Here is a 15,479-nt window from a genome sequence, read left to right as displayed (position 1 = left end):
ATATGCTCCCTCAGTTCTCATCTATATAGTAAGACTCCAGGAATGTGTGTTTATCACTCTGAAGGCTATTATGTCTGTAGCATCAGTGTGAAGATATTGAAACAACTACTACTATGGTTGAGAGCTCTTTTTGCTCAGAATTTCACCAGATTCAATCATCACTGAGATTCACGGTTTGTTACCATCCAATCTCAGCCCTTTTGAGCTTAAGGATTACACCTGTGCAGTGTACAGATTCAGTAAGCCATGTATCTATGTCACAAGAAGACCACTGTGATATCAAAGGCAACTCAACCAACCACAAACCTTACTTTACAGCTTATTTACATGCACTAATTTCATGAGTTGTATGAGGGAGACTGCACAGATGGTAGATTACTTGGCTACCCATGCACCCAACTGCCACCCACACAAACCAACACAAATCTCTCAGCACAACTCCCATAGACACAAATCAAGACAATCACCCACACAACAACACAACCAGGATAGGCCAGAGGTTCTCAAACTTTTTTTGCTGGGACCCCCTTTGAAAATATTTCTGGCTGTGATGACCCTCACCCCCGAAAAGAGACGACCTCCCCATACCATACCACTTACTTCTCACTGCTACTGGGAGCGGCACTGCCTTCAGAGCTGGGCACCCAGCCAGCAGCCGCTGTTCTCCAGCCACCCAGCTCTGAAAAGGCTCAGATTGTCAGCCCCGCGCATTGCAAACAGCCAGAGCCCGGGCATGCACAAGGGGTGATAGCTCACAATTCCTCTGTAATAATCTCACAACCCCCAATTTGAGAACCCCTGGTTTAGGATATCACCTGGATCAGTCACCAGTGGCCCTGGGAGAACCAGATGGAATGTTGGTGTACAAGATTCTGTGGCAGTTGGTATGTGACCGTTGATCAGAGGAGGTGGAAGTAACAGGTACATGGGGTAACAAACAGGTAGTTATGCCTCCAGTCAGGGGCAGCTCTGTGCAAAAACTTTGGGAATCATGTACAAACAGCAACGTTGCTTGCTGCAACACAGCACAAGGAAACCAGAGCCCACATTTTCAGCTTTTTTACATACATGACTTTATGAATTACACTTGTGTGACAGCATGGGATTTCAGTTACTAGTTTATTTACAGTTATGTATATTCAGTTTCTTTCCAGATTTTCCATATATATCAATCTCTGCCAGGAACGGCGCCAGGGTTTTTGGCGCCCTAGAAGGGGGTCCTTCTGCGCCCTTGGTCATTGGCGGCAATTCTGCGGCGGGGGAGGTCCTTCCGTGCTCCTGGTCTTCGGGGCACTTCAGTGGCGGGTCCCAGAGCGAATGAAGGACCCACTGCAGAATTGCCACCAAAGACCTGGAGCGCGGAAGGACCCCCTGCCACTGAATTGCCAAGGATGGCAAAATGCCGCCCCCCCCCCAAATCCTGGTGCCCTAGGTGACCATCTAGGTCGCCTAAATGGAAGCGCTGGCCCTGATCTCTGCAGCCCCTTAAATCATTTCTTTGTATTCTTTTCCAAAGTCCTTCCAATTTTTTGAACCATCATTTTGGTCCTGTCAAGTCCAGAAATACAATTATTTCTTTTTAGATATTACCTGTAGTCTTCCAAATGCCATGTCCACATGTCTGTTTTGGTATCATTAAGTTAGAGAATTCCTCCCTTTTAGGGTAATGTTATATCATGTAACTGGATATGTTTCCATTGTGTAATGCATAGTGAGATAATGCTATTTCTTTGCATAGAAAAGGTCTGATCCAAAGCTCATTTAATCAGTGGAAAGAACCCAACTGACTTCTGTAGGGTTTGGATTAGGCCCAAAGAGTTTTAGGCCCTGATCTTACAATATGCTCCAGTCCTTTATACCTGCACATAGTCCTACTGAAGTCAGTAGGACTCTACATGGGTGCATGAGTCCACTGTGTGCATCAAATTGCAAGAACGGGGCTCTACAGAGAGAGTGATAGAAACCAAGATTCTGGCCTGGGACCTGCTTAACAAGAGTATTGATTATCTTATTTTACTTTTAGTGCTTGTCCATTTTAGGACTTGACTAAACAGAGTTAGTGAGCTGCAAGCTGGTCTGTAAATCTATAGTGCTCTAACTGCCATGTGGATCCTATGATCACACACTAGATGTTCCGCAGTTTGCTTTGATCTACTGCAATTTGAACTACAGAACTTTTGAAGTTAGTGAGTGTGGGCATGCTAGTTCACTGTAGATTTATGCCCCAGCTTGCTGTGCACTAACTCTTTGTTTAGCCCTTAGAAAAAAAATATGGTTACATTTTTTACTCTAATTACACTATACTTGCACTGCAATTACACTGTAGGATAATTACTAATTACTTTTTGATAATTACTATAAAACCAGGATGTTAACTAACCGTCTAAATATAAAGATAACACAAATACAACACAGTTACTACACTTGGATTCTAAAACTCCATGTATTAAATATGAAACCAAAAAGATAAGTATATGGTCATATAGTAAAGCTCTGGTTATGTGAATTAGTGATAATTAGTTATCAGGAAACATAGCTAAAGCATAACTATATTCTAAATGCTATGTAACTACAGTGTAATTACAAGTACTGTATTATAAATCAAAATGAACAATAATTTATCAATCCACCCTTGCACACCCTTCCCTCTCCCAATCACCTGTGCCCTCCTTATTTCAACGGATCCCACAAAAATAGCAGGTGCTCAGGTACTATAGTACTTATATTGACAGAGACACCATTCTGTGTTTACATAAAGGCCACTCCAGGTATCCGATTACAACTTACTGGATCAACACATGTACAGTAGAGTTATATCCCACCTTAAGGTTTCTCTCTAATTTAATGAATGCCAAATACACATCAAAGAGCAGAATATGGCTTCCAAATTACTGGCTCATGCTAACATACTGTAGAGCATATTTGTGAGTGGCAATGTCAATGTAAGCCACTATCTGAGTTTGATCGACTGCCTCTTCTAGGGGAGTATTTAAAAATCAAATCACAGGAAGACTTGCAGAAATAAGAAGCAGAAACCAATTTTGCTGACATACAGCTTCTGGGTTCTTTATTTATGAGTGTCTGAGACTATGCCTTCCTAGTTGTCATTGACCAAGATTTACTCCATAATTTTTATTGTTTCCTCATACCTAACAACATTTACAATTGAGCTGACCCAAGCTTACTCTTGTTTTGGTACCTTTCAGGTCTCAGTGGATGAAAAAAGCAAGCAGATAGTAAATTAACATGCAAAGAAAGATCTGTCACGCAAACACAGGAGATCAATTTTGGGTGCCCAAATATTTAAGATGTGCTCAGAAGGAAATCTTTCATGTAAAGGCTACTGGGGACTGGCAGAAGGAATGTCTTATGGCAAAAGCTCAGGACTCAGAACCTATCTTCAAAGAGCTTTAGATCAATGACCCATTAACTTCAATGGGTTTGGATCAGGCCCCCTATAATCAGAATTCCTGGCTTTTTCTGTCTGAAACACTGAACAATAATCTAGGGACGCTTTTTCAAAAGCGTCCTCTAACTTGGGCTTCCAAGCTTCACTAAACTTAGGGCCCAGATTTTGAAAGGTGCTGACCACTTACATCTCCAACTGATGTCCATGGGATTGCCGATCTGAAAAGTCAGGCTCCGGGTGGCTCAAGTTGGGCATCCAAATGCTCAGGGATCCAAAAATTAGAGCTCTCTAACTTGTGTGTCTCGGTTTCCCATATGGTATGCAAAAATGGAGATAATAGTTCCTACCAGAGGTGCTGACACTGTGGATGCTCCGGGGCTCAAGCATCAACCAAAAAAAAAAAAAACCACAGGGCCAAATTAATCTTTTGTGTGCTCTGGTTCCTGGACTGTGGCCCCACCTCCTGCTTTGCCCAGAGGCCTCGCCCACATTTGGCCTCTTCCCCCTGAGGCCCCACCTACCACTCTGCCCTGAGTCCCTGCCCCTACTTGGCCACTTCCCCGCAAGGCCCTGCCCAAGCTCACACAGGGGAGGGGACAGAGAGGTGCACCCACCGACAAAAACAAACATCAGCACCTGTGGTTCCTACCCATGGGCCAATGGATCATGCCTTTAAAAGAGACATTGTTCATAGGCCATAGATCTTTAGCCATGACAATTTCTTTGGACTTATGGGAAGGTCTTATGCCTCAGGGTGGGCAAACTATGGCCTGCGGGTCACATCCGGCCCGCCAGCCATTTTAATCCAGCCTTTGAGCTCCTGCCGGGGAGTGGGGTCTGGGGTTTGCTCTGCTCTGGTGCTCCAGCCGGGGAGCAGGGTCGGGAGCCGCTCCGCACTGCTCCCAGAAGCAGTGGCATGTCCCCCTTCTGGCTCCTATGCATAGAGGCAGCCAGGGTCCTCCACTCCACATGGTGCTCCCACCCAAAGCACCATCTCCGAAGCTCCCATTGGCTGGAAACCGTGCCCAATGGAAGCTGCAGGGGGTTTGGAGGGGGGACACGCTGCTGCTTCTGGAAGCCACTTGAGGTAAGCGCCGCCCCAAGCCTGCACCCCTGAGCAACCCACTGTGCCCCAACCCCCTACCCCAATCCCCTTCCCACATTCCAAACCCCTCAGTCCCAGCCTCACTCCAGAGCCTGCATCCCCAATCAAAACCCTCACCCTAGCCCAGGGTCCCTTCCCACACCTTGAACTCCTCATTTCTGGCCCCACTCCAAAGCCCGCACCCCAGCCAGAGCCCTCACCCCCTCCTGCATCCCAACCCCAATTTCATGAGCATTCATGACCCGCCATACAAATTTCCATACCCAGATGCGGCCCTCAGGCCAAAAAGTTTGCCCACCCCTGTCTTATGCCCTTTGACCAGAATCAAGCTAACCAAGCCTGAGGTACTAAAGATGCCTCTCTTGGACTTGTTTTGTGAATTAGTACTTCTATTAATAGGGGGACAAACTGTTAACAGATGAAATGTGCTTGGACTGTATAGGCCTCAGACCCCACAGGGCCACGGTCTGATCATTTTTTGACCTGGTCAAACCTGAGTGGCACTGTGTCTCTGTTTGTCAGATTGCAATGCAACTCACTCTAATTTGGAGGGGGGCTGGCTTATAGGATAAGGGTGCAAGCTGCTGGTGAGGGAGGGGTCACCTGAGTGGGAAAGAGGAGAGTCAGAGGTGCATGTGGGCAAATCTATACTCCACCACGCTTCAAGTGGTACTTTGCAATCCCTGATGGACTACACAAAATAAACTTTTCCAGACAAGCCAAAGACCTTATGTTTGTGAAGATTTGAATGAAGGGACTCCTGGAACTTTCCATGGTTACCACGTGGCCAGTAGTAAGAAGTGGATGAGGGATAAAAACCATAAAACTTAAAAACAGCCATGAGGACAAGAAGAAGGCAGGAAGGGTAGCAACATAAAAATTAATCCTATAATCATAACGCTACATTAAAGGGAGCTTTGAGGCTTAATTCATCAGTATTTGTATAACACAGAGATCCATGGATGGAAGATGTAGTAAAGGTTTCTCAAATTGGGGGGTCACGAGGTTATTATGTGGGGAGATCACGAGCTATCAGCCTCCACCCCAAACCCCGCTTTGCCTCCAGCATTTATAATGGTGTTAAATATATTAAAAAGTGTTTTTAATTTATAAGGAGGGTCGCACTCAGAGGCTCTCTGTGTGAAAGGGATCCCCAGTACAAAAGTTTGAGAATCACTGGACTGTATTATATGCGGATGACTACTGTTCATTATTAAATTCAGGTTTTGTGCATCTGAATACTAAAGGGATCAGTGCCTTAGATGTGTTTGTCATTGTAATAATACATTTGAGGCAAAAATCTGAATAAAAGGGACTAGTGACTGTTTTAAACTGATATAACACTATTAAAAGTAAAATTAATTCTCTGAACAAGTAGGAAGTTAGAAATATTTTGTAAAACATGATATGACTAGGAACTGCTACTTCTAATGTTAGGTTTTAAAAACAGGCTCAAAAGGTGCCTGTAAAACAAATATGCATTCACCTGTTTCCATGCAGAGAAACTTTCCATTTGTGTATAAAAATCAGTTACTTGTGCACTTTACTTCAATCTACAATGTGGATTTTTGTTGGTGCACCCATTGCAACTCATTTTGAAAGTCTGGCCTCCTCCTAGACATCAAACAACTGCCAAACTCTGAAATTCTTACTCATGCAAAATGCTTGCTGTAAAAGAGTAAGGGCTTTAGTCGATAAAAGTGTGTGGTTTTGTATGTATTTTAATAAAAATGAAGAGTTATGAAAATAAAGCCATTGGGTTTCTACATCCTCCTCTGACTGCCAAGAGGTTTCAATCAGATTTGCAACTATGAAAATCTTTAAAATAATTTATGATTGATAATATCATTAAAGGCATATCTAGTGTATTAGAGGGTGACAGTACCAAATGGTCTGATCCCTACCCATCACCTAGGTTTAGCAAAGTAGGGGGAGGGCAGCTGGAGGAGGACCAAATGAATGGCCAATCATTCAGTTTCTCTTTAAAATATTTGTGTTTATGAAATATACAAAGCTTTCCAAAAGTTGTTTAGTTTCACATTTTAAATGTTCAATGTTTTAATGGGAAAAAAATCTATTTGAACTGTTGGGTAATATAAAGAAAAATAAACATCAGTAATAGAAGCATTCATTTGGAGTTCATTTGAGCAACATATTGCATGCAGCTGTCTGAAGAGGGAAGAAAAAATAAAGCTGAACCAAAAGTAAGGCGCTGCTCTCTTTAACCATGCCAGTGATTATGGAAGCTTAAATCAATTAGTGTTATAACTTGTCAACATTTCGCATCTGTGAGTATACGAAATGATTTCTTATATATTTGCAGTTCCCCTCCTGTTTTAGGTTCAGAGACAGATTTAGCCAGCCTCATCCCCAGTTTACACATTCATCCCAAAAGTGCAGGATAGGAGGCATCAGTTAGGTTTTTCTTTCTAACTGAATTTTTGAAAATTAAACTATATAGTAACATTTGATAGACATGCCTGGTCTGTTAAATATGTGTATAAAGAGATTTCATTCAATTTAATAAAATCACTAGAAATTACATGTGTTGTAATGATGGTCACTCTGTAATATGGTAACACCCTGCTAAACAGAAAGATCTGATGACTATATTCTGGTGTAGCTAATTGTTGCAATGATTGGTTTGTTTCTGATATTTACATGGCAAGAATTTGTAAACTTGTTAAAAAAAACAAACAGTTTAAAAAAAATCAAATGATCCTTGACAGCAAAGGGAGGGCACTGAAGTGCTGAATGTGAAAAGTGCTGAACTGCCATTTTAAAGTTTTATATATATTATCCAATTGAAATGGCAGCAGATCATCATTTGGGTTGGAATCAGACCAGTACATTGGGGCTAGCATCCCAACTTTTATGAAATGGGCCATTACCTCCTAAATGACCACAAGAAGTTAGGTTCTTGGTTTTATGCCCTGCCCCAAAATGCATTTAGAGAGAGACATGACTTCTTTTACTGTCCTGTTTCCAACCCAGGTAACAACATTCTGAAATATCAATTCACTTCCTGTCCCAAAGTGTTGTGCAGTAAGACAGTGTACAGTTACAGATGGCTGCAGTGCAATAGGGGTGGAAGTAACCCCTGTAAAACCACTAATCCCTTATTCACATCCAAAGGTTGTTATGAGATTTAATTAAAGTTTACAAAACATTCAAATGAAAGATGCTTTAAGAGTACTATTTTTAACAACAGGATCATCAAGCTCACACTGTTCGCACATCAAGTTTACACTTAGGCTAAAATCCTCCAAGGTGTATCTGGTGTGGAGATCAGGTGGTCACAATCTTTGTATGCCTCAGTTCCCTATCTATTAAAATGTAGAAAATAATACTTCCCTTCCTTACTGGGATGTCATGAGTATAAATCCATTAAGTGTTTGTGAAGTGCTTGGATAGTACAGCAAGTAACACCATACAGAAGACTATAACTAAAATAAATGTATAAATTAACATATTAAAATAAAAAATATTGTCTATATTATTTGTGTCTTATTTGGTGGTAGTGAACTTCTGTATGACATCTACTTAAGAAGGCTTATTGCCTAGAGATGTTATAAGGAAAAAAACTGCTCTATGAAATATAAACTAATCTTAACATGTTAAGGTGAATGCAATCTGGAAAACAAAGTGTTTTTGTAATAAAGCAACACTAACTCCTGTTAAAAAGGGAATGTTACAGATGATAGCTGGTGGTGGAGGTGGTGTCCAGAGAGATATGAATAACACGTTTATTGAGCTATGCAAAGGGCAAAATTAATTCCTGATATAATTCTGTTTTTATACCAGGAATAAATTTGACTCATGATAATTTCCCCAAATGTAGATTCTGTTTAGTTTGATTGGTTCTAAGACAGTGATTTCAATTTTGGAGGGAAAAAAAAAGACAACTGAATGATATGTTCATAATTCTGCCTCCAGGAGAAGAACAATGGAATTTGGAAGTTTTTAAATGCAACAATCAATCCAAATAATGTTTCTCCATGTATAACCTGGACACATTGTTTTCTTTCCTTATTTTTTCATATGCAGATTAGTGATTGGGAAACAGATGACTTGGTACAGAGAAACATCAGCTTATCTGTGAGCCACTCTGGCCAAGAAATCTTGCAAAACAAGGCTCTCTCAGCTTCCAGTTTCAAATAGACAAAGCATTCTCCTCCACTTTCTGTTCTGAACTGTTGAATAGCTTTGGAATGGTTAGCTGTGGATTAGCAGTGAGAATTGCCTTTACCAAGGGTTTTAGTCATTTTTCCTGGCTGAATCTCAGGTCTATACCCCATTCTTATCCTCCTGGAACTATGCCGCTTTTAACGATGTTTGTCACATCTTCCTGCTTAGCTATTGTAACTGTCCTCCTGGTGCTTCTCCTCTCTCTGATCATTTCTACTGCATCTGAATAGGTAGGTCCTCCTTTTCCACTCTCCATGGTGGTCCCTTTGGGCTCCATCTTTGACCCTCTCCTCTCACTTTACTCCCTTTCTTTAGGTACACACATTCATTCACACAATTTCAACCATCATCTTCATGCTGGTGATTGTCAAATCTGCCTTTTTACTCCTACTCCTCCTCTTCCATCCAGTCCTGCATCTCAGCCTGAGAACTCCTCCCGTGTATCTTGTCAATTTAACATCGCCAAAACTGAACACCTGAACTTTTCTCTAAAATAGTCTCAGCTCACTGTATTCTCTACAGCACCTTTTTTCTCACTGAAGCCCAAAGCCTAGAAGTCATTTTTGACTCCACAGAAAAAAGCAGAATCCATGTTTAGTGAAGATGAAGCATAGAGCTGAGTATCATCCATACAGTGGTGGCAATGCTTCAACCCCGTACATCTCACAGTCTCTCCCAGCAACCTCAAATTCCTGTGGAGCAGGACACATGACCAGACTAAGTAAGCAGTGCGCTATAGTTGAGGGTCCCTGAGGAGACAGGGAAATTGCTCAGCACCCTATCTGGAATTTTTCAGATGCAAGATCTGGACTACAATAGCACTACCTCATTCACCCCCAGCAGGGCACTGTAAGTGAGTCCTCAAACCTCATTGTCAGTGCCATGAAAGATTGCTATGAGATATAAAATCAGCACAAAGAACAGACTAACACAGCTGCTACTCTGGAAAAAAAAAATCAGCACAGACATCTTCCCAGAACACCATCACTAGGAGCTGACCATACTTTCTTCCTGCCATTCATACAACACTCCAGTGAGGTAGGTAGATAAATATTATTAACCCAATTTTATAGATTGGAAACCACAGAGCCAAACAGTGACAGAGCCAGGATTAGACTGAAAAGCAAGAAAATCACTCTCTCTCTTTTCCCTGCTAGATTCAAGTCATTCTCCATTTATCATCCTGGCTGCTACTCAGAATTCAGACATTATGGTAGAAAGTAACAACAAATTCTAAAGTCTCCACAACAGCAGCAGTATAGAAATACAAACTTCCCCACACTCATGTTGCAACCTTAGTCTGAAATGGAAGAAGCCTTACATCACCAGTGTTTTAGCCACCTCACCACATGCTTAAATCATTGAAATCATGGCAAGAGCTCATGCAAAGATAGCAGTGTCTAGGCACCAGTGTGATGGTATATAACTGCTTTATCCACCTAGCTACCAGCAGAGTGATCCATTAGACAATACAATTCCCCAAAGAAATCAACACTCTTCTAATCAAAATATAGCAATATATTAAGGGCTAAATTCTACCCATACAGGCCCATTATCTTTCAGAATATGATTCTAGGGACCTAATTTAGCAAAACATTTAAGTTCATACTTAAGTCTATCCCTTCAGCAAAACACTTAACCTGGTGCTTAACTGTAAGTCCCACTGCTGATTATGGGCATTAAGAACATGTCTAGTTGCTTTGCTGAACTGGGCCTGAGATCATATTCTGAATAAGTAGTTTTTAAGGGATAAATCCCACCCACTGAAGCTCATGCCGACATCTCCTATAGATGTTACTGGAGCACTCTGCATATCAAAAAACACAATTTAATCTTAAAATTTATATTTACTATGGATGATTTATATCTACTGTGGCTATTAGGCATCAATTGAAAGGATGATCAATTATTTCAGGGCCTTGGCTAGAGGAAAAAGAGCAACTGAAAGTGACACGATGGCTAAAACTATGAACGACATGAAATAAAATTAATTTATCAATAAATCAATGGGGGGGAATAAAACTGAAAACAACATCTGGACAAGTGAGCTAATTGCTTTGAAGAAATAAGAGCAGTACTTCATATATGGAAGCAGAAAGCATATTTCATTACTGGTTTCAAATTAAGAATAAAGAAAGCTTATTACAAGAGCCTAAACATTAGTCTTGTATCTACTGAATCGAATTTAGAATAATAATATTCAGAAAGAACTACTGCTATTTCAAGTGATTGCAATACTCAAAGCAGTTATTTTTAGCAAGACAAGGATCTCATCATAGTTTGAATTCCCCATGGTGTCATTTCACATTATATTTGAGAAATTCCTTAATAAAAGTGTCAAATAGAGAGTGAGTTGGACTCCCCAGAGGACAGGTTTGGATATTTTCCAGTATAAATTTGTAGCCAAGAAATCTCATCCAAAAAAAAAGTTCACTTCATTAGAAAGAAAGAGAAAATGTTTAAATACGAACACAGTAGAAAACACTTAACCCATCAACCTCATCTTGTCTAATTAATTGAGAAAACTTCATCTTTGGCTGCATCTGAAGAAGATTGTAATCATTTTTCTACACTGACTATATTACAAAAGACATGCAGTGGAGGCTTAGAAAGGAATGTGAACCTTGACAAATAGGGATGGTTCAAAATTTTGCAGGGCCCTTTATGAAGCAAGAGATGTGTGGGTTATGATGTAGCTTTCTTCTCAACTGTGACTGGATTATATCCTCTGGTCAGTGGAGTTCTAGAAAAGTCAAGTGTAATCCCAGGAGTGCTACATAGTCACGTGTAGCTTAGGGAATCACTGTTGATAAGTCTCTCATTAAAAATTGTAGAGCAAATGAACTACAATAGGGTGACCTCTGCCTTGTATCCAAGCATACAACTTCCAGTGATGTCAATGAAACCCTTATGGAAGGGTCCTATTGAATAAATACAGAAAGAAGAGGCCATGTTTAAACCAACCTCTGGAATTTTATAGTAGCAATATAACTCTATTAAATTCCACAGGATGGTTTACTAATTCTGTAGAACTGAAATCATTGCATGTTGAATTCTATAGGATTTAGAATCCTGTTTTGTTTCTATAGAGCCTTATTTATTTCATCCTGATCAAGTACTATTGGCTTTTCCAGAAGAGACATGGAGATATGTATAAAAGACATGATATAGTCCCAAACTGGCTATCCTTTGGCTTTGAGATTTGCTGGAAACATCACTTGTACATAAAGCTGAAAAAATATCAGTAAAACAGTTCATTAACTAGTAAGAAACTATTCTGTACCATTTTAATAAAATATTACTGGTTTTTCCTGTAAACCACAAAAACTAGAGGTGGTTTTTGAAAGGAAGCGATGTATGTGTGGAGGAAAAGGGACACACAGCAACTGTTATTTATTCCAGGGTTGAATTTCTCCATTAGAAAAGAAAGGAAAAATCTCTTTTTTTGGGCAGCAAATAGCCAAAGTTCGCCCTGGCCAAAATTTCCAAAAAGTGATGGAAACCTTAGTTTCACTTACGCAAATGCAGAGTTTGTTGTAGCTCAGATTGTCTGGGATTTAAGTGCTCATGAACTCAGATACTAATATTAAGACAGCCAACAATGTCACTCAATAGTTAAAGGCATGCATACTCATCTCAGCTTACGGGAAGTTATGCATACACCTACCCTGTATATAAAAAGACAAAAATGTTCCCCTTTTGATGACTGATGTCCAGTTTCTAAGGGACACAGGCATCTCCCAAAAAGTGTCATCCATTACTAGGTTAAAGTATGATTGTACGGAATGGCAAAGGTCTTGCATTGCCACTGTCTGGACTGAAGACTTCCATCTTGAGGGCTCACTATTGGGCACATTTCAACATCTGTAAATTAGTTTAAAATTTTAAAAGGGGGAAAGGGGAGACTGTTCCCCTAATTTCCTTTTCATTGTGAGAATATAAGATCAGTTATTTTATTGCCAAATGCCAGTAATCATCCACCAACCCCAACTTTGCAATATGCATTCCGAGGAACATATCCTCTCCTAGCTATGTGGCCCCAAAAGGATGAAGACTTAATCTTAGACCAGTGTCCTAAATATCTATCCCGAGGAGCCCACATAGTATCATTCCCTCTCCTCCTCAGTTCACTGAATCTCCTCCGTGCAGTCAGCTTTGCAGAGGCTTGTGATTGGGATGAAGAGTGCCAATTCACAAAGTGGAGCATGATTGGGGGGACAGCCACTGAACATGACAAATCTTCAGGAGACTCTTGGTAAATCTTGGTAAATATTTGAAGAATATGTTGGGGAGGACCATGCCCTCTTGTAGGAGGCGTGAAGCTACTCTAGGAAATTCCATGAATTTCAGTATAGTTTTCTATATTATTGTGGGTCATGCCCTCCAAAACATGTGGCTGACCTAAAGTCAATGGAGAAAACCATCAGAAATTTGAGCATCTGCAGTCAGAAGAACTCTGTTCTGTGCTCTGAAGACCCTCCAGATGGGGGTTTGGCTTATGCAATGTGACCCATGATCACAGGGCAAGATAACAGTAACTGTATGGATTGCTGGAGACCTGTAGGAAAACCCCACAGATCTAGTGAATGTGTGTTTATCAGTTCATACCCCTTGCCTTCTGTTTGTTAGCACATCATACCTAGCCATCACTCCAAAATTGAGCTGAAAATAAAACTGGTCGAATACAGTAAAACAAACAAAACAAAACAAAAGAAGCAGTAACCACACACACATTTCCACAGACATTCATTTGAATGCCAACTGACTGTGCTATTTGAACATGGTTTGTGCCCCGTTTTATCAGATATTCATGAATATTAGTATGAATAGTTTTTTTTAAATGGCTGTTCTTTATAGATGAAACACCCATGTTCTCATATAATTATTAATTTGACCATCTCTATTTGAAACACATTAATCCAGGAGGGTATGATCTGGCCCAGAAAGCTTTAATCTAAATTTACTGACAGAGTTTTAGAATACTGTGAGGAATGGAGGCAAAGTCTAGTGCTATATTTATACATTAATCTGTTCAGAGCCTTTTAAATTTCTGTTTGTTTTTATGACAGACTAAATTTGGAAGCTTAAGTCAAAAAGCCATTAATAGGCTGGATGTACAACCCATCTGAACAAACATCATTCCAGTGTGAAAATGAACAATGTGGGAAATATATGAGCTGCAAGATTAAGGAACACCTGCCCAAAAATTCTAGTTGTTCCACAGCCTCACTGAGTGCAGATTGACATTACTGGACGATATTATTTGTTATTCATTATCTGATCTCCCATTTTTCACGATGTAAACAGTAAACAGCATTAACCAGACTAAAATGTCAGCTGTGCCAGTCAGTGCCTACTACCTATCATATGATTTTACACATACTACCCCACAGTGATGTTTGGTCTGTGTCAAAACACTGGTCACTGGAATTTGTGCCTGGGATTTTTGAGCAACTCAGTCTATTGCAGATTGTACATGTATGTGCATGTGTACTTGTACATGCACAGCTGAATGGAAGGCAGGAAGCATGGACACTAGGATTCAGCACAAAGACCTATCATGAAGATAGGGATGGGGGACTTGCAGTAGCAGTTATAAATGGATGTAATGGCACTAAATGTAATATGTACACATCTTTAATTTACAGAATGTGGGAATATACATCTTCATTCCCAAACCTGTTTGAAAATCAGAAATGGGTATGAACTAAAAATCTTGAATCCAAACACCCCTGAACCTTGAGTATTTGAAATCCAAATGTGAATCTGCATGCACATATGACAGCTTGTGCCTATCTCTGACTTAAACACTTGTAATATAGTTATAATTGTATCATTGCACTGTTCTACTCCGCAGGAATCCTGTACTCTCACCAGACTTGTAGCTTTGACAGGCAAGAACTGGATTAGTCCCTGGCCAAGTGTCTACCAGTAATAGTATTCCTTAACTATTATTAATTCTTCTAGTCCCCTAGGAGTTTCATTTTTTTTTAAATCACATGAAAGGCCAGTCATGTGGTCCTGCTAATGTACACCACTTACTGATACCCTGCTACTGCATTGAAAACAATGAGCCAGACTTTAAAACATATGACAATGGGTTGCCTAGTGCTGGAATGGTAGGAGTTGGAGGCAATAGAGAGAGTTCTCTTAAAAAAAAAAAAAGGGAGAGAAATGAAGACAGGTAACTTTTCTGAAGAAAAAAATAACATTCAGCGTAAGTGTGGCAGTGGCTTTTTGAATATATTTTAGGGATGGACAAATTAGATTTGAATGGACTGAGGGCTAGGAGAAGCAAAGTTTGTCATTCTCAGGCTCAGTGAACATATTAAGGCCTTAATCCAAAACCCATTGGACTCAATGGAAAGATTCCAGTTTATTTCAGTGGGGTTTGGATCAGGTCTTAACTGATAATATACGCCTGACTACAGAATTCAGAGAGAAAACACAGCTTGCAAACCACAACTTAACAGGTAAAATGCACAAACTGAGTGACTCATCTTCACCACATTAATTACTTACCAAGACAGTTGTGACCGTCATGGGCCAACATGAACCCATCATAGCACGTGCACCTGTAGTTGCCTGGAATGTTGATGCACTCATGGACACAACCCCCATTGTAGAAGTCATTTTCACACTCGTCAATATCTAAAACACAGGGGGAAAAAGCAATTTTCATTAAAAGATTTTACCAAGAATTCTGTTTATCATGGATTATGGGTGTCAGCATACAGAAATATTCACCCTGCTAAATATGCAACATTGAATAAACAT

At 40.3% G+C, this 15,479-nt stretch overlaps 1 protein-coding gene across 13 annotated transcripts in view; it reads right to left on the bottom strand.

The window, feature by feature from the left end:
* The window catches only part of SCUBE1 (signal peptide, CUB domain and EGF like domain containing 1), a 310,551-nt gene that overhangs the window by 248,728 nt on the left and 46,344 nt on the right, over positions 1-15,479 (bottom strand). For all 13 annotated transcript variants that reach the window (XM_030540072.1, XM_030540079.1, XM_030540087.1 and 10 more), the window contains exon 3: positions 15,225-15,353. In XM_030540072.1, coding sequence (XP_030395932.1) covers positions 15,225-15,353 — 129 coding nt within the window. The remainder of the gene's footprint in view (positions 1-15,224; positions 15,354-15,479) is intronic.

Source organism: Gopherus evgoodei, chromosome 1 (assembly GCF_007399415.2).
Source record: "Gopherus evgoodei ecotype Sinaloan lineage chromosome 1, rGopEvg1_v1.p, whole genome shotgun sequence".
Taxonomy (NCBI): Eukaryota; Metazoa; Chordata; order Testudines; family Testudinidae; genus Gopherus; species Gopherus evgoodei.
The sequence above is the reverse complement of the archived record's forward strand: the minus strand, read 5'-3'. Positions and strand labels throughout refer to the sequence as shown.